General features: G+C 38.1%; 2 protein-coding genes, 1 long non-coding RNA gene and 1 pseudogene across 3 annotated transcripts; 2 read left to right on the top strand and 2 right to left on the bottom strand.

The window, feature by feature from the left end:
• The first annotated feature begins 463 nt into the window (after nt 1-463).
• LOC118280040 (cuticle protein 1) lies at nt 464-8080 on the top strand. Its single transcript, XM_035599912.2, has 3 exons — nt 464-625; nt 6158-6336; nt 7760-8080. Exons 1-3 carry the CDS (start codon nt 611-613, stop codon nt 7833-7835), a joined length of 270 nt encoding a protein of 89 aa, XP_035455805.1. The 5' UTR covers nt 464-610; the 3' UTR covers nt 7836-8080.
• On the top strand, nt 2418-3695 carry LOC126912079 (uncharacterized). Its single transcript, XR_007706718.1, has 2 exons — nt 2418-2868; nt 3202-3695. It is a non-coding gene; the product is annotated as an uncharacterized LOC126912079 (long non-coding RNA).
• Nucleotides 8081-12512: 4432 nt separating the features above from the next.
• On the bottom strand, nt 12513-14346 carry LOC118279987 (uncharacterized; annotated as a pseudogene).
• A 2601-nt stretch (nt 14347-16947) lies between these two features.
• On the bottom strand, nt 16948-25693 carry LOC118279824 (glucose-6-phosphatase catalytic subunit 1). Its single transcript, XM_035599623.2, has 7 exons — nt 25485-25693; nt 24302-24466; nt 23612-23803; nt 23001-23134; nt 21907-22103; nt 21178-21299; nt 16948-20277 (listed from the first exon to the last, which is right to left on the bottom strand). Exons 1-7 carry the CDS (start codon nt 25535-25537, stop codon nt 20052-20054), a joined length of 1089 nt encoding a protein of 362 aa, XP_035455516.2. The 5' UTR covers nt 25538-25693; the 3' UTR covers nt 16948-20051.
• Nucleotides 25694-27771: the final 2078 nt, after the last annotated feature.

The following is a 27771-nucleotide window of genomic DNA, read 5'->3' on the forward strand; positions in this document are numbered from 1 at the left end:
GTTAGTAAGAGAGGGTACTTGATTCATAATCCTTTTCAATTCCCAAATCCCCAATGCTAATCACCGAATCTCCATAATGCCCGTAATGCACTTGTCTCTTCTCTGGTGTTGCAAGTGCTTACCATGAGGTGATTCGTCTGCTCGTTTGCCTCCTCAATGTAATAATTATAATAAAAATAAAGACAAGTGCGTTGCCAAATAAAAATATTATGTGAAACTAGCTTTACCAGCAGCTTCGCCTGCATTCCTGTGGAATAAAAAGTACCCTATGTGTTATTCTAGACTATAATTTACCCCTATTCTAAATTTCATCTCTATCCATACAGCCGTTTTGACGTGATTGAGTTACAAACATAATATTAGTTACATTCTGTAGTCTGTTTTTCCCACCATTTCGCCCCCAAAAGTTACCAGTTTAAAAAAAGCATCAAAATAGGCCACCTACACAACAAATTAACTTATCTACAAGTCCTGTATAACTTCGAGAAATATTACAATGCCGATACGTCGTTTAAATCGACTCCTGCGCAGTATATAAGCAACCTGCGCACGAGTTTAAGGCATCAGTCTCACTGTATAGTTGAGAGGATACACACATACAAATCCAAAAATGTTCGGAAAATTGGTGAGTATATTATATTATTATTTTTCTCTTATACATACTAGAATGTCTTTTTTGTGAGGGGAAAATCATCCAATGACTAGGCCGCTTTGGGCGAGGCGAGAGGGAGTGTCAGACTCTGATTGACTAAAAACTACCCCGTTCTTTCTCTTGCTCTTCAAGCCGGAGCCCCGGTAAACCCGTTAGTAGGTAGTCCGCAGCTCCGGATCAGGCATCAGCCTTACTGGACCCCATCTGTGGTGGTCTGAGAATACAGCCTGATTTTTTTATCACCAGCTAAATTTTTTCTGAGAATTAGTTATCATTGAAACATTCCATTTTTATCTCCTCTCGCCTCACGCAAGGCGGGAGAAGTGATAGGATAATTTTCCCCCCTCAAAATAAAGCATGATGTTATTTGCCTATAGGCTATAGGCTCCTCGATAAGTGGGGATAGTCCAACACAAAAAAATATTCAATTCGACCAAGTTGTTCCGTTAGCATGTTCAAAAAAACATTAAAAATAAAAACTAGACATGCCACTACTTACCCCTTCTGAAAATAATAAGTGTTATTTTTCATTTAATTATTTCATTATTTTATTTCCTATTACATAGGACTCATAACATAACTGTTAAAAAGTGGATTTTACCTACCGATTTGGTAAATTTTAGTCTTGATTTTTTTGTGAAATGGTGAAAAGTGGGTGTACATTGTATTGCGGCATTACGTGTCGTAATTAGCACCTCTGCCTACCCCTTCGGGGATAAAAGGCGTGACGTTACATTTGTTTGTGAAAGTTCAGGAAAGGCAAAGTTTGCCGAGCGAGTTAATCCGCTCATAAAATCGCTCCGCTTACGCCTAAAACGTGGCCTTATCAAAACAATTGGCATACCACTGTCACATGGAAATGTCAAACTTGTCAACGTTTCAGTTTGATGTGTGAATATAATTATTAATTTGACAGTAATTAACATTCAATAGTTTACAAGTGTAAAAGTTGTCAAAATTACTGACAGCATATGACATGTTGTATGTTTGACAGTAGACAAGCTTCTGCCCGCGGCTTTGTCCGCGTTTCCGTGGGGTAAAGAATGGCCTATGTGTTATTCCAGACCATAATCTACCCCTGTTACAAATTTCATTTGAATCCCTTCAGCCGTTTTGACGTAAAGGAGTTTCAGACAAGCATAGAAACTCGCATTTAAAATACCTATATTTTAGTAGGATAGATAATAATCTATCTAATTCACAGCTTTTATTTTATGAATGGGTAAGCAGAAATAAACACATTCATCATCATTCAAAAGCTCGTGCAACTCCTGTATAAAAAGGGGGTTTTATAATCTCCACAATTGGCAGGCAGGTTAGAGATTACAGTTAAATATGAGAGCCAGCTAAAGGACTATTCCTTTAGTCAGCTCTCAAAACACTCGCAGGACGAGTAGAAATCACATCACATCATATATCAACAGCCTATAAGTGGCAACTGCTGACCAAAGGCCTCTTCTCACTCGAAGAAGGTTTGAGCATTAATCACCATGCTTGCTCAGTGCGGGTTAGCGATTTCAAACTTATAATTAGAAATAATAAGCCCAGGTTTCCTTACGATGTTTTCCTTCACCGTTTGTCAGTGGTGTCTAAATAATCTTAGAAAATACATATAACTCGGAAAATGTCACATTGGTACTTGCCGTTGGTAGGTTTTGGACCCGCACTCTCATGCATGAGAAGCGGGCGTCTTAAACCTCTGGGCCACCACGACAATACGAGTAGGAATGGCGACAAATAGATTCCAATCTGTTGTCACCAAAATGAAAATGTTTGTTTACTGGCTAAATCGAATGCTGCCTATCCCCTCGAGGTAAGTAGGCGTCATAATTATACCGTTTATAATAATACATCAATTACAGCAAGGCAAAATAGTAGTCGACAGGTGTACACATAATTATATGAATTAATGTATGATTGACATAATTAATTCACATATTATGTAGCCACTTATTATGTCAATCTTAATTTAATGTACGCAGTTTGTCAACTGACATAATTAGGGTAAAACCGGGATAGATGCCGCGCTAGGATAGATGCCTCGTTTCTAAAAACTCAACTACGGGAGAAGGAAACAACAAATTCGTTGTTTAAATACGTGCTACATGCACCCCCCAACTCAGGGACGCGCGAGTTGTTGTGCTAGACTGACATTTCTCGCTTGTGTGTCGCAGTACATTCGCAGCGGACGCGACGAAGGCTTCAAAATTTCAAACGTAAGTATTCACTATTCCATATCTTTATAAACAGTTAAATGATTATATTTTATTTGAATTGTTTTAATACATTGGTTCTTTGTGAACACATTTAAGAGTCAATCATTGATGTTTGCATTTATTTTATTAATAAAATATTGAGAGGCATCTATCCCTAGTGAAAAGGATAGTTGCCCCGAGTTTACAAGGGATAGTTGACTTTAGGGGCTTCTATCCCTCTATACTGCAAGTGTTGTTCTATACTGCAAGTTGAAGTTGAAAAAACAACTACACTTCCGGTTTCTTCAATTGATTGTTCAACTACATTTGAAAACAAATATTTGTATGTTGCAGACCTGAACGTAACACCACCCAATATGCCATCAACTTCATTCAACCGAAACTCACCAAGCCTTTTGATCGATCCTCAGATTTTAGAAGATACTCTTATTGATATTGTTGATATAGGTGATGATTCACTAATAAGGAAGGAACAAATATAAAAAAATTAAAATAAGAAAGGAAACCCAAAGAAAAACTATGACTCCTTACAAATACCCTAACTGACCCTTACAAATATGTTGATTTTTTTAAATGTTTAAATAATTACTAAGATTAAATGAAAATATTATCTTTATTTTGTAAGAGATGAATATATTTTTTTTTAAATGTTAAATAATTATTTCTACGTTGAAACGGGAATGTTTCGTTTGAGATGATAATTTTAATATATGTTATCGCTTAAACAGATTTTTTTTTGTATTTTTTGTTAAAGACATGCATAAATATAATTATGGTGAAGCATTTTATATGAAGATAATAAATAAATATTACATTGTGATTACGTATTCTTGTTGATTATTTAAAAAGGCATCTATCCCGCATCACAGGCATCTATCCTCTTAAGCGATTTCATAGTGAGGCATCTATCCATATAGGTAGGCACCTATCCCCAAAAAATGTGTTTTGCAAAAATTCAATTTTTGCAAAACCAGTAATGGTTGGGTTAATAAATACAGGTTCTAAAGCTCTATAAATGATTAAACTAACTATATTACAGGGACATTCTATGCAAATCTGTTTGGTATTCAAATAATGAAACACTTTCGAAAAGTGGGGCATCTATCCCGGTTTTACCCTATGCGTTACCATGGTGATAGACTTGTTTATCCAATAATATTATAAAATTTAATGCGATATTTTGTTTTGTTTGTTTGTTACTCAATCACGTCAAAACGGCTGAAGGAATCAGAATTATTCTTTTTACGTTATAAGCCGGTAAACGAGCATACCGATCACTTGATGGTAAGCAATCGCCGCCGGCCATGGAAACCCGAAACATCAAAGGTGTTACAAATGCATTGCCAGCCTTTTGAGGGTTAGGAATTTAAAGGAGATTGAGGAATCGGGGATTGGGAAGATTGGCAATTGGGCCACCGGTAACCTTACTCACACAACGCAAGCGTTGTTTCACGTCGGTTTTCTGTGAAGCCATGGTATCACTCCGGTCGAGCCGGCCCATTCGTGCCGAAGCATGACTCTCCCACACTTTCATTGGGTACAAGGACAGATTATGGTCTGAAATAGACACGAAAGCTAGTCTTTTATCCCACGGGAATGCAAGCGGAGTCGCAGGCAGAAGCTAGTACTAAATAATTTCGACACTACAGTAGGCGGTATTTGATTAGTCAATATCACAATGATATTATGCATGAATGCAGTAGACAACTAGACAATTATAATTTGTATGGACTATGGCATTCTCGCGTGAACACTCTCAGCCGATTACATTCTGATTTATTTGCGTCAAAATTTATGTGTTAAATAACATGTCTTGTTTGTCATTTTGTTTCCGATTTTAGATTAGATAATATTGTTTTGAAATATGCTAGTTTCTTTCTAGTCAAATCCTAATACTTTTTTCTACTAACTAGTGCGTTATGACGTCCTCAGATTTTTACGTCAAATAGCAACCCTATTTCTAGAAAATTTGCTAGAAAAACAACGAATAATAAGTAAATCACCAAGTCTATGAATGAAAGTGTAGGTATTTTTGTATATTTTATAGTGTTGAAAAGTCAAAATAATTTATTTTTGACTAAGATGATACCTAAATGAGGTTTCGAGGGTCCATGGTCTATGTGATAAACACTTCTTTGATGATATGTATGTAAACCCACCCACATTACAGGAGAAAATCGTAGTGTCCCCCACACTAGGATATTCTGTTTAAAAAGCTATTGCCTGGTTTATAACACCCGAGGGAAGATAAGAGATAGTGAGAAACGTCTACCGTCACCTCACAGCTAGGGAAAAAAGTACCTTATGTGTACTTGTGTGTCTGTCTTCCCTGTTTTGACGTAATTGTGAGTAAGTTTGTGTGTATATTTGTTACTCAATCACGTCAAACTTTCGCATTGATAATATTAGTGAGATAGTCCGATGTCGTGTCTAATGAATATTACTATCTAAATCGATTGCCCGCTTACAGTAACGTTGCCTAAATGACTAAATGCCTGGCAATTCGCAACGCTACCTACTCGTACATTGCACGCCACGCAGTCACGCCCCGTTTACTCGTAATGAAATATTGTTGCACTTGATTTTCCAATATGGTTCCAAAAATGACTGCCTCGTTGGTCGAGTGGTTGCAAGTGCGACTGCCAGACAAGGGGTCTCGGGTCGGGCAAAGTATTACTGGACTTTTTTCTTTTCGGTTTGTCGAAAAAATTCTCAGTAGTACCATAGGGTATGGAATTATGCCCGGTATGTGGCAATAGGCTCACCCCCTATTACATAGGACTTATAACACAAGTGGGTGCACATTGTATAGCAGCATTATGCGCCGTAATGTGCACCTCTGCCTAAGCGTGACGTTGCAGTTCCAATTATGTAAAAAATATTTTTTATTTTCATAGAAAATACATTCAAATATTTACATATTTCATACATACATGAAAATACATTGAAATATTTACATATTTCATATATACAAGAAAATATATTGAAATATTTACATATTTCATATATACAAGAAAATACAATGAAATATTTACATATTTTGCTTACTTGCCTAATCAGGCAAGTGAGTAGTTTGACTCTGCTCAGGATCCTTAGTATGAGTTTGCTTAACGTTGTACGAAAACGAAACGAGAGCGCGTTCGATGCTCTGGTTGGCCGGCGCGAATAAACCAACCAATCAGAGCACCGCACGCGCTCTCGTTTCGATGTCGTTAAAAATAAAACAAACTCATACTAAGGTTACAGGAGATTTAATTTTTATTTACACATGGTATGTTCTTATTCACAGTTCGTCTTCTTCGCCATGCTGGTGGTAGCCCTGGCCAGGGAGTACCCAGCAGGCGTGCACCCGGCAGTGTGCCCCAACTACCCCTACTGTGACGCAGACGCCCTTGCCCGACACACCCCCGACGGCATGCCCATCCCGCAATGGGGATACCACCCTGGTGTGGCTCCGGCTGCTCCTGGGTAAGTACTTTTACATGCAGTCGATTATCAAAAGTTTTCGATATATGTCACCGGAAAATAACAAGATCCGTAAGTTTATCAATTGACTAGGAAGTTTATAAACTTTCGTAGGTTTCTAAACGAGAGATAAATTGTAAATTGATAAACTTACGGATCTTGTTATTTTCCGGTGACATATATATTTAATGGATCGACGTTTAGCCGCTATCTCGCCTGATGGTAAGTGATGATGCGGCCTACGATGAAGCACGTCTGACTAGTACCATCAACTCGATATATAGTATGGAGATCACTCATATGATTTAAATGAAACTACATGTAGTACTCGTCCACAGAAGTATAATACAACTAAATATTTCAACGAAAACTGAAAACTAAAAAATAGAATTTTTCTTACAAAATAAATATGTAATTTAATTAATCGAGTATTAAATTCTGTGTGAACAGCTCCATGTACCTTGACCACAGAAGAGCTGTAATGTTGTAGGTTGTTTAGGAATGTTACGGACATGCGGCGCGTCTGTTGGAATACCGTATTTGTAAAGAGTGTCAAATTAACTCAAAGAGAATAATGTAATTTTAGGTTTACCTACTGGGCTTATTTTGTTCATTTTTCGCATATTGTCAGCCAAGATGATAACAAATACGTGGTTTAAAATTAAGTCGTAAAAGGTTTCTCCATAAAGCCGGGTCCAGACGAGTGTAACGTGTAATGTAATCCACCGTGTAATGTAACACGAATTCTTCAGCGCGAGTGTTACATGTAATGCTCGTGAATAACTCGTCTGGACCCGGCTAAAACCGGGTCCAGACGAGTGTAACGTGTAATGTAATCCACCGTGTAATGTAACACGAATTCTACGTGTGGACGGCAGTACGAGCATTACATGTAACGCTCGCGCGGCGCTCGGGGTTGATCCATCGGCTGTCGGTTTTTCGCGCGAACACAAAGACGCTCGCAGTGCTCGTTTGGACGGCGTTCGTGACGGTTGTGTCGTATGTACGTTCATGATGTGGAGTGACGAACAATCGCTTGAACTTATTATCTAGTTTGTATCACGAAAAACCTGTTATTTGGGATTGAAAAAACCCGCAATACTTTAAAAAAATCTGAAACACGATGCTTGGAATGATATTGCTCATTCATTGGAAAGAGATGTAGAAGATCAGCTATCACGACCTTCCTATTCGGCATGTTCGTAGCAACTGAGTGGAAACAGCTTTTGAAATATATTCGCGTGCACAATTCGCTTTGAGTTCGTGTGCCGTCCACACTGTTGATGCTAAATTACACGTAATGTTACATTACACGTTACATTCGTCTGGACCCGGCTATAGGGTATAATAGTGCATATAAGAATAATGTATTTATTTTTCTATGTCTATGTTTAGCAAATTAAAAATAAATTCTTTGTCTTTACAGCCCCGTTCCCGCTGCTCCCAGGTACCCCGCGGACTTCCCCCCAGCGCTCTGCCCCAACTACCCCTACTGCTGGTGAATAACCCATAAAGCATAAAACCTTTTCCGACGCAACACTATGACAGCTTAACCATCTTAGAACCCAGAAGACGCTCCCCAACCTCTTTCGTAGAAACTATCCGAACGCATTTTTAATCTGTGCTTATGTCATCCAACTGTCACTGTCACCTGTTGACGTTTTGTTTAATCTGTCATGTAATTTTGTAATGTGTTCGCGCCAAAACTGTAGCGTCTTTTTAAATACCTATGAATTACAGAAAATATTATTAAAAATGACTACTAAAATGTTTTTGAATAAATTGAGAAAAGATATTATTAAAATAGGTATCTGGTATCTATAGTATGTTTTCTCAATTGATTGAAATTTTAAAATTTTAGTGGCCATTTTTGTTTGCAAACTTATTGTAGTGATGATTGGGTATTTTTCCAATTGTTTTGAAGATTCTAAGCACTGCCATATCGTTTAGAAAATGTAAATAGACGCATTAAATCTTTCGTCTTCGTAAGAAAATGCTTGTTTGCATTTGTATTTTATATAATTTTGTAAAAACGTGTGTATAAATTGTAAATAAAGAAGATTTTTTTATAAAATTTTATGTTTTTGTTTTGATATTCTACCCATTTGTATAAAACCATAGCTAGGAACTTACACAGTTCAAAAAAGAAATTCTTCTGATAAATATTCTCTGATACCCGGAGATGCGGACTAAAGCGACTGTTTACCCAGGCTCCGATAATAAGCAAGAATACGAATTTCACACGAACCCGTTTTTAGTCATTAAAATATTCACTCCTATGAATCTATTTTGCACTCGTCTTGCCCAAGGAGAAGACTTTGGATAACTTCTTGAAAAAAATTAATAAATTTTTCTAGTTTCATAATTAATTTTTTTCTGTTGTGGTGTTATGACAACACGGAAGTAGCAAACTGCAATAATTATTAGGACATTAGTTTCTGTCCGAAAATCAAATCGAAATAATTAAACGAACATCAATTTTTACTAACGGTAATATAATGTTTTTTACTGAAAAAAATAATTGTAAATGTTTTTCGACACAAAATATATATTTTCTTATAAAATAAATGCAAATCTTAAAAAATATAATTTTGTGTAACTAATTCCATTGTGGTTACTTTGGGTTCATTATCTAGTACCTATAAGCAGAATTGTTTACCTATCTACCTCATATATAAATAACTTTCGGCTCAGGTACATCAAAACGCCTTGGTAAAAGTTCACAGCAATGTGTTGTAGTTTGAAGTTTTTGTAACGTTGTTTGACGTAGGAACGCTACTTTATTTTCAGGATTGCGCAGATATGCCAAGTTTCTGGACCTTCTTAATTACAAAATATCAATTTTTAATTATGCGGCTTTATTTATTGCTAGGTACCATATTTATACAATATTTATTTGTACGGGTTACGACGTCCATACTTTGGTTTAGCCATGTCCTTTATTATTTATTTTATTTCATTTTACACTTTCGGAAAACTTACAACTAACAACTTAAGATAATTAAAAAACAATACCTTAATGATGGCCAATTATAAGCTTTCACAAATACTAAAAAACAATAATTTATCAAAATGATTTTTTTTTGTAAGATATAACAGTTTTATACGTCAATCTATGAAATAACTAGATGAGCTGTGGTGATGGTAGGTTCGAAGAAGTAGTTTCGGTGCCCTTTATCGGTACTGAAGGTGGCCACCGTGGTGATTTTAGTGAGGTAAAAATCCTACACCCTAGACTTTCTCCCCAAAAAGCTAGGCGCCTTTTGAAGGTTTCACCCCGCTATCAAAAAAAAAAGATCCGAAGAAATTGCATAGGTTTCATACCATACGTCATTGTTCATTCGCTATGTCAAAATGCAACTGACAAGCAATTAATTAAACCATTGCATGCATTGTCTTGTCTTGAAATTCCGGAACGCATTCGGCATGGCAAGGACACGCAACGAAACGGCATGTCAGGCACGTTCCCGCGCTGTCAGTCTGACAGCTGCGCAAATATGGCGGGAGAAAGTTATGAGCCTTTGTTTACTTGATTAATTTGTACTTATTTTTAGCCTAAATTCAGATGGGAAGAGCTAAGCGCGAGTTTACAACTTCATACATACATTAACGCATGTTTAGCGCGCGTCAGCATATCTACGGCTTGAATAAAATGTTCACTCAAGATCGCTTTTTTAAGGGGGAAAAATCATCCATGACTTTACCCGCTTTGGACGAGGCGAGGGGGAGTGTCAGACTCTTACTGACTAAAAACCACCCCGTTCCTTCTCCTGCTTTTCGAGCCCGAGCCCCGGTAAACCCGCTAGGTAGACCACAACTCCGGATCAGGCATCAACCGTACAGGGCACCAACTGTGGTGGTCTGATGGCAATTGAGCACGACGCGCCGTTCGTACGGGTCTGGTTCTGGTCGGGTGGCGTGCTACTCTTGCTCGCCGTCCGCAAACCCGCAGCTCAGGGTCCCTAACTCACTCAAAGATTTTCTATCCCTGCTAACCTGCCCACTAACTTAATTTGCGCGATGTAGGATTTGTACACATTATAGCACAGAAGAATTTACAATTCGAATAAACTCCAAAAGAAATTGAAATATTCCTTTTTATTATTAAGTGCCGCTGCCAACTCTCTGTCAATTTTGTAGTCCCTAAGTCGGATCTTACGGCACCTGAGTGAAGAATAGGGGTGGTGTAGTGATAGATATAGTCTACTCTGCCGCCACTATAAGGCACGGTTGAAATGTAGCACGCATCATCCAACTCGACCTTGTATACACATATGTGGGGGCAGGTGGATGGCACTATGTGAAAAGGTAATAGCCAGACAATATATGAATTTATTTATCAACATGGTAATTATTTATGTTACTCACTTTTGTAATCGGTGCAAACAAACTGTTTTTCTTTCTTTCTTTCTAATTAAATTATTTGTTAGAAATAGTAAATTCTGGCACCACTTCGTGTCGTTCTAATTTCTTCATGACGTAGGCTGGCAAACAAGCAGTCGTCACCAAGGTCACCTGATGCTAAGCCTAGCATAATTAAGGACATCACAGAACATAACTTGTAAAAAGTGGTAACATTATTTAAGTGCCTTAGAGCGATGCTCCAATTGTCATTACTGCGTTGTGTCCCGAAGACTCAAAGAAACAATGCATTGTACGTCCCACCAGGGTTGGGACAACGCACGACGTCGCAGCTGCGTCTCATATATAAATGTGATGACTGTCCGTCGATGCAGCGTAGCACTCTATTTCCCACTTCAGCTCTTGTCCGTCGATCCGCGGACACGTCACACGGCGGACAAAATGGGACACGTCACAAAAAAATATAAAGAAAATGACGTTGCGACAAGCGCAACTGACGAATGGAGCCACGCTCTTAAATATTAAAAATTAAAAAACGGAAAATTTGTAAATTTATAAGCTATGACGTTATTGTTACATTACGTATCGTAATATAGGTACACCTCTGCCTACCCCTACAGGTATAAAAGCTATGACAACAAGATTAAACTATGAATAAAAAAACAAAACGTACAACATCTTGGTTCCCTCTCTACTACGCCAATCCAACAAAATGTCACATATCAATTGTATGTAGTTGAAATCTGGTCGCACGATCGCTTCCTGCAACATTAAACTTTTTCTGACCGTCTCACTCGACAGGTGATTGAGATAAATATACTAGTACCCACATTCATTCGCACTTATTCGGCCATTTTGTATTTACGGAGTGTCAAATTAAAATGTCAAGAGATATGGCACCGTGATGTATTGTTATTGATATCGAGAATGCCTTGATGATTTATTTAATTGTTTTTTATATTTGATTGGTTAACGATTTGCTCCTATCTCGCCTGGTGGTGCTTACCACCACTTATCATATATCACTTACTTACATATATACATCAATCACGAGACACCCAGGTTATACCCATCAGGAAACAAAACACAAAGAATACCACTCCTTAGTAGTTCGCACAATTCACTGTTACAGTATCACTGTGCCGCCCATGGACACACCGAAACACCAGAGGCGTTACAAGTGCGTTACCAGCCTTTTGGGGGTTAGGAATTTAAGGGTTGTTGGGAAATTGAGGATTGGGAAGGGGGTTAATTGGGTCTCCGGAAACCTCACTCACACAACGAAACACAACGCAAGCGTTGTTTCACGTTGGTTTTCTGTAGTGTCACTCCTGTGGAACCGACCCATTCGTGACGAAGCATGGCTCTCCCACACTTATGTACATCAGTTCTCAATTAGTCCTATACATACTTCGAAAGACAACTCAATACTTACATCTAATAGGTCTCCACGACCACGACCCGTATAGCGGACGTCTTGTGGCGAAGACGATGATAATCCAAACTAGTTTCTGCCAGCGGTTTAGCGGCTTTGCTCCCGTTTCCGTGGGATAAAAGTACCTTATGTGTTATTCCAAACCATAATCTACACCCCTTTTTTATGTTGCTTCTTTTCTCCTGTGCCGTGGGTGCGTTTACAAACACACATGATACCCTACATTTCGATCCCTTCAGCTTTTTTGACATGAATTAGTAAAAACCTCACACACATACACACTTTCACATATTAGTAAAAACACTAGCAAGATTTATAAGGCTAGTAAGATAAATGACACATTTGTTTTTTATTTAAACAAACAATTTATTCATTATCAACTTCACAATATAAAAGACACAGTAGCCTGTCTACCATCAGGGAACAGTTCAGGATGGACCTTGTTACAAGGCCTGGTCTTCTTCAGACCCTTCTCCGGCCACGTTATCCTCCATCAGCTGTATGCTGTACTGCTCGTTCAGCAGTTTCCTCAACGTTCTTAAAATGGTCGATGACATTTCCTCGCCGTCCGTCATGGCGTCCAGTTTGACAGCGATTTTGGCGCAATTCTCCGATGACATCTGTCAAATGTTACGTTGTTAGTCCATGTAATAGTTCTCTCTCGTTTCTCAAATACTTGCTGCTTGATTAAAATACTAGCATAGTATGAACTGGGCAATGGAGCCAGGTGACCTACTCCGGTTCTCGAATCCGAAATTTCGTTTAATCTTCGGCCGTAGTTTTTATTGATTTACTAATAGAATTACTTGAAATAACGTTTTATTTTTAATTTCATATCAAAACCTATTTATTTATCTTTTGTATTTATATAATTTTTTACCTACTGAAAAATTATATGAATACAAAAGACAAACTTCGACGTTTGTTGGTCACAGCGTGATTTTCACAACCTATAGCCTTCGTCGATCCAACACTATCCAACACAAAATAAATATCTAAATCGGACCAGTAGAGCCAGAGATTAGCGCATTCAAACTAACAAACTTTTCTTCTTTACTCACTGTCGTACTCAGAGACATTTAATGCTGACTTAATCTATTTCTTACTAACAATTTTGTTCCGAAAACAAATGCTAAGGACTGGGTTAAGTACCTAATCTTTAAATCTTTAACGTCCAATAGAAAACTGTTAAAGGCAAATCCTCCGCTAACGTCGGTCACCGGTGACCACCACGGCGTTCAATGTGTTAAATGACTCTGAGTACAGAGGATAGATTACCTTCTGTATCAAAGGCCGTAGCCTCTCCAGCTCCTTACTGGCCTTGCTATCCTCAATCTGCAGCTGCTTGGAGCACAACCAGCTGTAGTTGTTGGTGCAGTGCTGCAAACTTATTTCTCGAACCTTCGATTCTTTCAACAGCATTTCTGCCTGAAATACATAATGTTACATGTGTAAAGTTCTTTGAAGGGATAGGCAGAGGGGCTAATATTAAATTTAATGCCCATTTCACGTCATAGAATGCTGCTCTAATCGGTCGGCTCGATCAGATGCCACGGCTTCACCGAAAACTAGCGTGAAACATCTCTTGCACCGCGTTTAATCGCCCCAACCAAAAATGATATAGTAGCCAATAAACTATAATAAATTCTATGGCGTTGCGAATGTCGATGGGCGGCGCCGATCGATTACCATCAGGTAATCGATGGGCGGCGCCGATCGATTACCATCAGGTAATAATGTCTGCTCGTTGGCCGCCCTATCAAAAAATGCAATTTCAGACCACACATCACATCATCAGCCTATAAGTGGCAAAAGCCTCTTCTCAAACGGAGAAGGTTTGAGCATTAATCACCACGCTGCTCACGATGTTTTCCATCACCGTTTGTCAGTGGTGTCTAAATACCTAATCTTTTTCATAAAAAATCACATTGATACTTGCCGTTGGTTAATTTCGTACCCACACTCATATTTAATACCACGACATATATAATGCAACTTAATTTTATTATATGCTATGTAATAATTATTATGTACAAAACAATTATTATGCTAAAACAATGATGTACTTACATATCGAAATAAATCCGTTGGAGAAAAGTTATTCTCTGCGCTGACCATTGTGTTTCTATAGTCAGTCAGCTATGGTGACGAACTCCACACAATAGGTTACGTTCGGTAAGTACTATATTACCAAATCCCACAATATGGTATCACCAAATGACATTGACCTTTTAATATCGAAATATTTATTGGCCACACTTTATCAGGCCCGCATTTGAAGATAAAAATAATAGAAAAAGTTTACTTGCGCTATGATACAAGATACTCATGAAAATAAACAAACAAAACAAATATTTTAGGCTTTATGCTGAGGCCTGGCCATGGATTCACAGCGCTGGCTTTTCAGTAATTTTCAGCACTAGTCATTAAGGACTTCTATCACTTCGACTTTTGTTCCTTGGACTTCCATTACCGCAATTACTAAACAAACAGAAAACAACGCTATATGATTGATATCTCACCTATTTACACATACGAAGCGATTCACATTTACCTACATCTTCTAATACAGATTATTGCCGACAGGAGCAAACTCAACATATAAGCCTACTAAATACCCTAATACTACTAGATACGGCCCTGTCCAAAACTGAATTATCACTTAATCAGAGATAGTTCCAATATTATATTTAATTAAAATGAGGAAGCCATATTAAATCATTTTTATCTATCCACTTCATTTGTTTTGATTCTATTTCGTATTATTCGGTATTATCATGAATAACTAATATTATTCTACAGACGCAACATTTGTATTTTATACAGGCTGCCCTAAAGGTAAGCATCCACAACCCCGCATCTTACGCATCGTAGGCATCGCATGCAACGGATTTTAGTTTATTTTGTATAGAAACTCATACAACTGCATCCACTGATCCGTATCGTACGGACCGCATCATCAGCAATGCCTACATGTGATGCGTGCTGATGACGTCATACGGAATGCGTACGATGCGGGTCTGTGGACGATTACTTTATAGTGGATGTCCAAATGGCACCAAGTAATCGGCAAGGTTCTAACTGTTATCAAAAAAATACAAAAAAATACAGTAATTTATGTGTTATCCACGAAAAAGTACACCCTGTGCCAGTCTTTTGACTCTTATTGCTACAAATCTTTATTTTTTCGTCTGTATTTTAGCTTACGTTATCCTGAATAGTGCTTCAGTAATATGGAATGACAAATACTCAACCAACTGCTTTAGTTTGGAAAAGTATGTCATTTTTAGACAAACCATATATTCTGAATAAATTTTCAGCTTACTTTAAGTTACTGTACTTAATATATATATATTTTTATAACAATTGAAACCCTGTCGATCACCTGGTGCCATTTAGACTCACTCTGTATCTTAATAATGTATTTTTAGCAAACCTAGGTATTACCGCATTACCTAATGAATGAGTCAGAAATAAATCACAACCTCCTTCTTCCAAAATGCGGTGACAACTTCTAGAACCAACCTTCTTTCTTCTAAGAAAAAAGATTATGACACGTCATAGATTGCTACATTACAAATACATCAATCAAAATATGAAATCCAAATATTCATTCATGGAAAAAATATAACAAAGTAACAAAATTACATAAAAAAAAGTGAAAAACCATGGCAAACAACGTAATAGACTGCAAATAATGTAACAAGAATCATCGAAATGCTGCGTTATTTAGGCAATTCAAGATCTAAGGCAAACAACGCAGAAAGGAAAAGATCATGCGAGGATTATTACTTGATTTTAGCCCTTAAATGCATAGCGAAAAGGTTCACAGTCTGTTTGAAATACGTCTGCTGTTTCCCTCTAGAAAGAATAGTACCGATTTCTAAAAGACGTAAGCTCATTATTGCTCAAACGTCTCAGATATCGGGTTTAAAAGACCCGGAACTGAAACTACAGGACATACAGCGATCTAAAATGTCTGTAAACGAATCAGTAAGATCAAGAAGTGACTTCACAACTAGAAAATCCAGTAAAAAATTCAGGTGTAAAAAGCTAAGATGTAAAATGTTTGAGAGTATAAAAAGAATGAATGGGGCATCAGGCTCTAGTATGTTCAAGAGCTCTTTAAGATGCAGTGCAAGTAAGAAGAAAATGTCGAAACCAAGTATTCGGAGCGAGAAAAAATGGAGAAGAATTATAAGAAAAACGAATCCAAGCCAACTAAAATGGATTAAGAACGAGCCTAAAGCGCGGCAAAATTTGACAGCTTCGTGCACAGATAATGAAGAATCGGCCGGCGATGGGCCCGTGTCGCCAAATATTTCGCGATATTTTAAAAAATGTCCGCTAAAATGGATTGCTGTGAAGCAGAAAAATTACAGCGATACCTTTGTTAATTGTAAGGAAATTGATTCCGTGCAGGCTTGAAATAAATGACACAATAAGCTAATTCTATTTGGTTTTGTATCTGTAGTAGTTTCTGTTTAATTTAATAAAGCATTTTCACACTCAAAAGAGACTGCTTTTCTTGTAAAGGGCTAACTTATAGTCAGACTAGCTTTTACCAGCGGATTCGCCTGCGTTTCCGTGGGATAAAAAGTATCCTATCACCAAATCAACTAATTTCGGCCGGCAACGCACTTGTAACGCCTCTGGTGTTTCAAGTGTCCATGGACGGTGGCGATGGCTTACCATCAGGTGATCCGTCTGCTGGCTTACCGGCTTATTCCATAAAAAACCCTGTCTGTATAGCAAATTTCATCAAAATCCGTTCAGTAGTTTCAGCGTAATTGACGGACAAAATAATACACACAAAATAATTGAAACCTTTTTTATTCATTTACCCAAAAAATACAGTATAATGGCATTTTGCAAATTGCAATACAATATTCAAATAATTTGCAACATTCGGAAAATATGTAGATAGGTAATTAAAAATATGTCAATGATAACAAGCTACCATCAGTTGACTGGACATCTACACTACATGAGCTGCTGTTTACATGTGAACATTAGCTCACGACGATACCTAAGTACGTGTGTCGCCTGGACAGTCACCGCTACTATCAGTTGACTGGACAATCTCTACTATAAAACAATATTTTTTTGTTACCATTGACATAATTTTAGTAACTTTCGGAAGACAATATATTAAATTGTATTAAACGGCTTATTCACGTAACTGTTTGACAGGGTAGCTCGACTAGTATCAAGCCAAACTAGGGGCTCATAGTCAGGAGAAGTTAGTACAAACTCATTTGTAAAATAAATAAAACTACCCTTTTATTATGAATTATTTTTTAGGAATAATTTAAAAAACATGATTTTGTGTGCATGCAATAACATATTATTTAAATTAATAAGGAACCTATTCATTTGTATATTTCGACATTATTTTGGTTATAATTATCACAGAATGAAAAAATTAAATAAAATATCACAATCAGTATAAATATGCTGGTAAACTTGAGTATTCACTTGTAAGGTACGCGTCCACAGGCCCGCATCGTACGCATCGCACGCAACGGATTTTAGTTTGTCTTGTATAGAAACTCATACAACTGCGTCCACTGATCCGCATCGTACGGACCGCATCATTAGCAATGCCTACATGCGATGCGTACTAATGACGTCATACGGAATGCGTGCGATGCGTACGATAAGCATTCTTTAAGCATTAACTAGTGGAAGAAAACTGCTGAAGGCAAATCTTTTGCTAAGCATCGGTCACCGCCATCAGACCACCGCAGATGGGAACCCAGTATGGTTGATATGCGAACCGGAGCTGCGGACAATATAACGGGATACCGGGGCTTTGGCTCAAAACAGGAGTAGACACGGGGTGGTTTTTAGTCAGTGAGTGTCTAACACTCTCTCGCCTCGCCCAAGAGAAGAATGCTCGATATTCTATTACAAGTGAATGCTTAGGTCCATCAGCACTTTTATCGTATTACTATTTACAATTATCTGTTATAATATAGACAAATTGACAAACACCAGAATTTTAAACCTAAAAAAAAAACAAATTTCTAACCTTGCATTGGATAAAACATTTTTTTATAATAACTATCGTGAGACATACTAAATTAACTAAAAATCACGGTTTACTCACGGAGTAAGAATGGAGAAAAGCTCTACTAGTTTCGAGTCACAAAGGGACTCTTTATCATGAGCAGCGTGCGCAGACTCGGTGACGTCGCGTCGTGAAGAGTCTCTCTGTGACTCGAAACTAGTAGACCTTTTCTCCATTAATGTACGTGACTAAACCGTAATTTTTAGTTAACAAAACTATTGTTTAAACAGCCGAAAGTACTTATTAATCTAAAATCTTTGGATCAATTTGAGAGGATGCACTATACAGCTAATATCATAAATTACAATAATACATTATTTATAATAAAGTGTGGGAGAGCCATGCTTCAGCTCGACCGGAGTGATACCACGGCCTCACAGAAAACCGACGTGAAACAACGCTTGCGTTGTGTGAGTGAGTTTACCGAAGGCCCAATTAAGGCAGGCGTCCACAGTCCCTTATCGTACGCATCGCACGCAACGGATTTTAGTTTGTCTTGTATAGAAACTCATACAACTGCGTCCACTGATCCGCATCGTACGGACCGCATCATCAGCAATGCCCACATGCGATGCGTACTGATGACGTCATACGGAATGCGTGGGATGCGGGTCTGAGGACGCCAACCTTTACCTCTCTCCCCCAATCTTTCCAATCCTTAATCCAAAGATTTTAAATAATTCATATTGGACGTTAAACAGTCAGATCTACGAGTAATATTATCATCTAATATTAGTATATTTAGGCTAAATTATAAACCTGCATTGTAATATTATATTTAGCCACCAGATGGCTCTGGCGGGGGACCCATAAATGTATTTGAACTACGGATAAATAAACAAAATACTCAATAATGTATTGTGAGCAGGTGAGGTGAGCAAAAATAGCAATAACCCCCATTGTACTACCTACTTGTGCATTTTCATTTGGGGTCTAAAATAGGCCTAATAGGTCTCATATTACCCCATCATTAGTACTTAAGACGGGATATTTACCATCAACATGATCATCAGTTCATCAGTTTATCCGTGATCATGGCGTTTGCAACAGTACCGAAATATCGGAAACTCATAGACATAAATAAACATGGTAAATATCCCGTCTCAAGTTCTAATGATAGTGTTAGTGACCATGTCAGTTTAAAAACATATGTATGACCCCAATTTCGTGTCAATGCATATGTTCTTAGATTTATAGTGAGTGCAGCATAACTTTTGAATTTGATTGTAAAATTATACATTATCAACAGCCTATAAGTGCCCACTACTGGGCAAAGACAGAAAAGGTTTGAGCATTAATCACCACGCTTGCTCAAGGCGGATTGGCGATTCCAAACTTATAATTTAAATTATAAGTAAAATTTTACAAGTCGTTTTCAACAACCTCTCCTAAATATTAAGGGACCCCTAAGTTAAGATAGGAGTCACTTAACGACATTTTGGTTTTTACCAACCTATAAGTAAAAGATTAGTTTAGGTGCTGCGTCACGCTAACTCTTAGTTAGAAGATAGTTTAGGGGTGATTAATGAAAACGACCACAAGTGTGAAGTTTCCTCACGATTTCCTTCACAATACATAAAATAGCTTATACTAAGTACAAATTTTAAAACAATGCATTATGACCCCAAAAACCTGAAAATTAACTATCGACCCCCTTTGGGTCTAATGACCCCCAAAATGGCAAACCCACAAATAAAATCAAGGATTTAATCGTTAATTTTATTACAACTTTCGTGAGACACACTAAATTAATTATTATGTTATCGGCTTACTCACGTAACTGTTTGACGAGGAACTCGACTAGTTTCAAGTCATGCTAGAGGCTCTTATTCCGCGACACACGATGATTTAATCGTTTTTCGTCTTGGATCCTCTAAAAGGCCACATGGCCACGGCTGGGTTCACTCTCAGTAACAACATGGGCTTTATAGCCGACATAACGAAGAGACTAGCGTAATATTTCAAGGCGTCCGACTTACATATGTTGTCTTGTAAATGCTGGAAGCCCACTAACGTAGTTACTGTTATAAAAATTGATATTATAATCGATCTATTCTTTGTGTAATGTCGGTACCTGGAACAAATGTGAAATGTGATTTAAGTTTTTTATGTTAAGGGGAAATTCTTCATTGGTGCTGCGGACTACCTAGCGGGTTAACCGAGGCTCCGGCTCGAAAAGCAGGAGTAGGAACGGGGTGGTTTTTAGTCAGTAAGAGCCTTACAGAAAACCGACGTTAAACAACGCTTGCGTTGCGTGAATGAGGTTACCGGAGGCCCAATTACAATTCCCAATCTTCTCAAACCCGGATTCCCCAATAGTTTATTATAGGTTAATTCCCCAATAGGTTATATATTAAATTCCTAACCCCCAAAAGGCCATCAACGCACTTGTAACACCACTGGTGTTTCGGGTGTCCATGGGCGGCAGCGATTGCTTACCATCAGGTGACCCGTCTGCTCGTTTACCGGCTTATACCATAAAAAGAGAAAAGAATAACGCATCGATCCGCTTCATTTCTCTGCACTACCCTATGGTTGACTGTTAGAGAATGCCTTAAGGCATTAAGTCCGCCATTCACTGTATTGTTATGTGATGAAGAAATAAATAAATAACGTCGGTATAAAATCACAATAATGTAAGGCCGTAATATGCATCTCTGTCTACCCATCTATACTAATATTATAAAGCTGAAGAGTTTGTTTGTTTGAACGCGCTAATCTCCGGAACTACTGGTCCGATTTGAAAAATTCTTTTTGTGTTGGATAGTGCATTTATCGAGGAAGGCTATAGGCTATTAAACATCACGCTATGACCAATAGGAGCCGAGCAGAGCGGGTGAAACCGCGCGGAAGTAGCTAGTATCGGTATAAAATCACAATAATCTAAGGCCGTAATGTGCGTCTCTGTCTACCCCCCCCCCCGTGGGGGATAAAAGGCGTGTTGTTGCATAATAACGTAAGACAGATTACTCACTCAGCTACAGCCGGGGTGACACAGAGTGCCCAGCCCAGCAGACTGCCCGTGGCATGTACTAGCGCGTACATCGGAGTCGTCGACACTCGGATAGCTTCGGGATTCTCACACCAACGGAACGCCTGTAAACGTCAAAATTAAGCACTGTATATTGAGATAGATCATCTCATCCATTAGATCCATCTTTCGGCAATGGGATGGCTCGATCGGTGTAATATCACGGCCTCACAGGAAACTAGAGTAAAACAACGCTTGCGTTATGTATCTGTGTGAGTGTGATTACCGGGAGATCAGGACCTTCTCCTATCACCTCTCCCCAATCCCTAAAGTCTTCAATCTTCAAAATCTTCAAACCCTAAAAGATCAGCAAAGAAAGAAGAAAGAAAGAAAGAAATTCAATTGTAATTCCTCTTTATCAGGTGTCCACAGGTGGCGACGATTGCTTACCATCAGGTGATCCATCTGCTCCTATGTCGCATGAAACCCCAATATAAAGTTTGACTGCACGGTTGTCACGGTGGCTGGTCAACTGGCTACCGCGTGGCGTGTCATTGGTTTCAGTCCCGGACAGAAAAACTCTGTGTGATCCACAAATTGTTGTTTCGGGTCTGTATATCAAGCATATGTGAACTTGTATCCAAGATACAGGAGAAACAACAAAAATATTGCAATCGGGACTAGTGGCCCCCAAAAACTGTACGAAAAGGGGGTCAATAGACCCCAACTTACCAATTTGATAGTCCACTGGGGGTCCAAGCCGCACCATAATAAGCCTAAATACGTGAGTCCGGCTATTATAATCGTAGCTACGGCGCCGAGAACGTGCCACGCTACCGCTCGACTAGTTTCGTACGTCGCGTGGGACCCATACTTCCATATGAAGGGATCTGAGATGTAGATGCAGAGAGCTGGCGCTACGAAGGAACCTGGAATATAGAAGTTATGAGAACATTTGTAAAAAGAAAGTCAAAGTCAAAGCACTCGTTTCAATTAATCCTAAATTAGGCACTTTTGAAACGTCAAATTGAATTGTCCGTCAGTATGTCTGTCAGTGAAGCTAGGTGCTCACTCAAATCAATAGTATTTAAAGGTCGGCAACGAATTTGTAACTTGCCTAGTGTTGCGGGCTTTGCTTACTATGAGTACCTACCCATAGTATGAATTTCCTTTACATTTAAAGTAATGAAAACGCGTTCGGCGCTGTGATTGGCCGGCTCGAATAAACCAACCAATTAGAACGCCGAATATGCTCTCATTTCGATTATACTTTGTTTTTTCGATTGATTTGTAGTCCGCAGCTCGGGACCAATGGACTGCCTGCTCGTTTGTCACCCAAACCAGTAGAGCTCCGGTTCTCGAATGCAAAGTTTCGTTTAATATTCGGCCGTACGTTTTATTGATTTACTAATGAAATTACTTAAAATAACGTTTTATTCTTAATTTCAAATCAATTTATCTTCATTTCATTCGTGCATTTTTGTTCACGAAAGTTCGCAATAAATAGAATTGTATTATTGTAGTACGAAATTGTGAAGATTCGGACGAAATTTAGATTTTCGTGTTCGTGGAGGAGCGAAACATAATAATATGTCGAATAGTATATTGCATGTCATATGTGCGTTTTATCTTGCACTTCTGTTGCATGAGCATTTGATTGCGAGCGGACTTTAATTGTATTGTTAGACATGCAATGACGTGGCTTCGGGAGCAAATGATGAGACGTGTTTATCTTATGAATAACTTTAATTGACTATCCTTATACGACTAACTTACTCTACTTATAGGGGCGAGGTGTCACACACACTACAGACAAGTCTACTCACCAACGAGCGCCCCGATGAGACACTGGTGCGGGAAGTGCGTGGCGATGTAGACGCGCGCCAGCACCACGGAGACGAGCGCCGCCCCGCACAGCGGGTACACCACCGTCTTCCACCACCACATGTGGCACTGCCGGCTGCAATCACCAAATCATAACATAGTTTCGACTATATTGCTGCGTTGGTCGAGTGGTCGCTAGTGCAAGGGGTCTCGGGTTCAATTCCCTGGTCGGACAAAGTATTATTGGGCTGTCCATCGTACCATGGATTCATGGGTGTCCATGGGCGGTGCCGATTGCTTACCATCAGGTGAACCGACTGCTCGGTTTAATAAAAAAAACTTTTTTAAAAACATGGTTTTATTACAGTTTTCCATTTACAGTCATGTATACTAAACGTGTATACAAAATTTCAGCTCAATATCATACCGATTGAAGGTATTTGCTTCAAAATTCAGTTGCAAGATTCCACTACACATACAACAGAGACATACAGCAATGCCTACAGACGATGCGTACTGATGACGTACTACGTACGTGATACGGAATGCGTACGTTGCCTACCTTAATGCTCAAACCTTCTCCATCTAAGAAGAAATAAAAAACCCAACTCACCGATCATACATAACATGTGAGATCCACATGAGAGACAGTATGATCATCATGGCTGCTGTACTGGTGTGTCCTGAGGGGCTGCCCGGCCCGGTCTCGCAGGTCTGCAGCGTCTGCCGCAGCACCGGTCTGCTGGAGGACGTGTAGAACGTGGTCTCCCTCACCCACCAGTACGGTCGCTCTTCTAGGAACCACCTGGAAAATTGGGAAGAGAGATTAATTTTAATCATTATTGTTTTCGGCTTACTCACTAGGCGTCAGTTCTTAGTATGGCTTGAAGCTAGTCCAGTGCCCCGTAAAACAGTTACGGAAGCCGAAAAAAGGTTTTCACAATTGGTTGGTTGATTGAAATACAAAAAGAAAAATTTTAAATCTAAATATAAAAAAGGAAACCTTCTAAAAAGAAAAAGCATTTATTTGACTGAAAACACACATAATACAAGGATTATATTAAAAAAACACACAAAATAATAAACTTAATAGAAACAGCGGAATAGAAGAAGACAGTGAAAATAAAATAAATACAGAAATTAAATATTAATTAAAACAACTGTGCATGTCCACATCAAAAGGGCCTCCATGTCAGCATTGTGTTGAACGAATGCACCCACAGCTGGTTTTCTGATAGCACGTCGCTCAATAGGAATTAGCCGCTCTATAATAGGGGTAATTAATGTAATTAAATTCACATACCATTTCATAACAGCATTCAACCAGCCACCGAAAGCGAGACACAGCAACAGTTGAGCAGCAAACACGGAGTCTATGATAGACATCACCGGGAAGAGGATGTCTATCATGTGCTCCGGGTCAAACGTCTTGTTCACCATCTCGAAGAAGTCCTCATATTCCGAAAACCTGAAGATATGAGGTACAATGAAATTAACATAGGTAATTATTATACCATATAGGGAAACCTCCTCCTAATTTAAATCACATATTTGCTATCATCTTGCCTGACAATATACGAAAATTGAGCGAAATAGACTCAGTAGTTAACATGTTCAGAGTCAGCGACTTGCCCAGCAACTCCAATGTAAAATGTAGGCGGCATCCGGGAAAACATCGTGAAAATCCTAGTGGTGATGGAAGTGTTAAGCCAAAAAGTGTTTTATTCTCTTTGAGCTAATCACACTCAAGAAAATTACAAATACGGCTTTATAACAACCACGCCACACAGGTTAATTTTGATCTCATTGCTAAGACTCAGATAGCTTCCGGAGCTGCGGACTACCTAGCCGGTTTACCGGGGCTCCGGCTCGAAAAGCAGGAATGAAAAGTCATTGGATGATTTTCCCCCTTAAAAAAAAAAGATCAGATAGCTTTTTAGACATTTTTATGTCAATTGAATTTAATTGTTGCAGGAGTTTAATTACTTCTTACTTAACGGTCAACGGTGTGTCAACTATTACAGATGTTTTATTTTTCCTGTACAAATATGGAATCTGGAACCTTGCCCGAAGTCTAGCCAAAAGCTTGCCAATTTTATAGGTGAAGACAACTAATATTACGCATGTTTAAAATAGTGCTAGTACAATAATATCATAAGGGCATATACCCAAAAATAATGTGAATGAAAAAATTATATTAAAACTAAACATTTTGCATATTTAAATGTAATACGTGTTTTATGTTTATCTCAACAAATGCATATATTTTGTACATAAAAAACCATAGCAATAGCTGGAAAAGAATTATTAATAACACATTTTTTTATTAAATATTATTTTACGTATTAAACACAGTCCGGTAAACACAGTTTATAACATTGATGTGTACTTTAAGCCGTTGTTAATAACCACGTAAGGTTAGCGATTAGAAAAGAATTTGATAAAATGTATCTACAAGTAATTAAATCAATAATTCTAATAAATACCAGTATTGTATGACTTCTATGCAGGCAACGCCAAATGCGTAGATTTGCTCCATTGTAGAACCTTATGTGTATTTTCACAGTAACATTATAATATAAATACGACACGCCCGCCGTATTCCTGCGCGATATCAATTATTTCCGATTTTCTAACCAAAACAAATCAATCCACGATCAATTTTGAAAATGATACTGATGTCAATATTACGTCAATTCAGTCGCATTTTGACGTTTTATTTTGATATGTTTAAAAACGCGTGTAAAAGTTTTATAAATATAAGCTCATGCTATAATTAATTTATTAATCAATTTATTTGTACTAAAATAATTTAATTTTGATTTTAGCGTAATTTATAATAAAATATTTTGACCTTTAACTTATAATTTTTAAATGGTCGATAATAACGCCATCTAGTTATTTTTTATACAACCATTCTGGAAAGTATGATTGTGGTTTCTACTCGATAACAGATGGCGCACTTACATTTATAAATTAGATTTAGATTTCAGCTATAATCGTCCCACTACAGGACAAACCTTAAAGCTTTTAACAGAGAGGAGTGGAAGGAGGGTTGGGAGGCCTTTACCCTACAGTGGGACATTTATAAATTACATTTGTAAAAAACTAATCAACCCGTAATCAAGTTAATTTGATAATATAAACTAAATAGAATTAAAACCCTGTACTTTTTTATCATTAATGAACTTTTTTGTTGGGTTGAGTTTTAGTTAGAAAAATACTATTATCCCGAATGAAAAATTAGTAAAAATATTTTTTTTTATTTATGACTCTATACAAACATAAAAAAATTATAGTAAGAAGACAGGACGCAATTTTAGGATCTTTGTTTACTCAGGCAGTAAATAATGTGAGAATTTTGAATCTGATAATAAAAACGAGTTGCGTGAGAGTCGAGCCTCGAGGGGAAGATTTCTAGTAAAAAAATTTAACTTTCGTTGTTACACAGTTGACAAAATATTGCAATAGAATATTTCCTTTGATAGGTATATAATAGGTCTTCAAGTAAGTACGTTCTTCAGTCTTTCAAGAAAAAAATAAATCTGTTTCAGGCACCTAATATGTATATGGTGATAATTTCAAAGCTAGATTTTATGGACTTTAAAAGAGACTATGACCTCTGAGTTTGTTTCGGCATTTCTTCTCAGAGTAGTCGGATAGGAAATGCCGGCCTCATCTAGCTATTTGAAATATTGACGTGTAAAAGTGTTATTTTATAACCTACTTACAGAAATAAATATCTTTTATTTATAGATTCATAACAACCCAGAACTAAAATAAACAAAACAAATTAATTTAAACATTACCCACAAACAATAAAGCAAAAAAATAATTCTATAAACATCTATACATAGCCAAAAAAGCAATTTGTTATATTATCAAAAGGTTAACGCGTTGAAACGACGCTAGATGGCGTTGGCAGCTCGCTTGGGACGCGTATTAGTGTGTTAATAATTGAATATTATACTATGGTAGCGATACAGTGGGTAACACAAGTTTGAAACGCCGTGAAATATTATTTTTGAAAGGGTATTTGTTGATGGGAAAGTAGAAAACATTAGTTTTAAGTGTGGGAGAGCCATACTTTGGCTTGACCGGAGTGATACCACGGCCTCACAGAAAACCGACGTGAAATAACGCTTGCGTTGTGTGAGTGAGGTTACCGGAGGCCCAATTCCCTTCCCAATCTTCCCAATCCTCGATTCTCTAACAACCCTTAAATTCCTCACCCCCAAAAGGCTGGCAAAGCACTTGTAACGCTTCTGGTGTTTCGGGTGTCCATGGGCGGCGGCGATTACTTACCATCAGGTTATTCGTCTGCTCTTTCACCAGCGTAGGTGTGCACATCTATTCTGTAAGCCAGGATCTACAGTAGATAGTAGATACAACCATGAAAACACCGGAACACTGAAGTCCGGCGCGTCCCAGGGACATGAATGACTGTCTTGGATCCCGCAACGAAACAAATCAGAAGATGTTATTAGAGGAGAAGAAAAAGAAAACGATAGTTTCCACTTCCCTCGGTGAATTTAATGCAGGAAACAGAATAAACATTGCTGGAATACTGGCCTCTTCTACAAAATTGGGACATATGACACCCGCAGGAAGAGTTAGGGTGGTGATAATTGTGATAAATATAATTTCTTCTCTGCCGCCACCACACGGTTAAATAAACATAAATATCTACCTATTTACCTACCTATTAAGATTTATTTTTGCTAAAATCCTCTTTAGTTAAACACATTGAACGCCGTGGTGGTCACCGGTGAC

This window comes from Spodoptera frugiperda, chromosome 22, assembly GCF_023101765.2.
Source record: "Spodoptera frugiperda isolate SF20-4 chromosome 22, AGI-APGP_CSIRO_Sfru_2.0, whole genome shotgun sequence".
Classification (NCBI taxonomy): domain Eukaryota; kingdom Metazoa; phylum Arthropoda; class Insecta; order Lepidoptera; family Noctuidae; genus Spodoptera; species Spodoptera frugiperda.

Excerpts from the sequence above, each read along its gene's own strand:
- LOC118280040 (XM_035599912.2), top strand. Across the intron at positions 6,337-7,759 it reads GTGGCTCCGGCTGCTCCTGG|CCCCGTTCCCGCTGCTCCCA; the intron begins GTAAGTACTTTT and ends TTGTCTTTACAG.
- LOC118279824 (XM_035599623.2), bottom strand. The coding sequence starts at position 25,537 with ATGGAGCAAATCTACGCATTTGGCGTTGCCTGCATAGAAGTCATACAA. Across the intron at positions 21,300-21,906 it reads CCCAGTGGACTATCAAATTG|GCGTTCCGTTGGTGTGAGAA; the intron begins GTAAGTTGGGGT and ends TGACGTTTACAG. Across the intron at positions 20,278-21,177 it reads GTCACCCCGGCTGTAGCTGA|GTACCGACATTACACAAAGA; the intron begins GTGAGTAATCTG and ends CATTTGTTCCAG.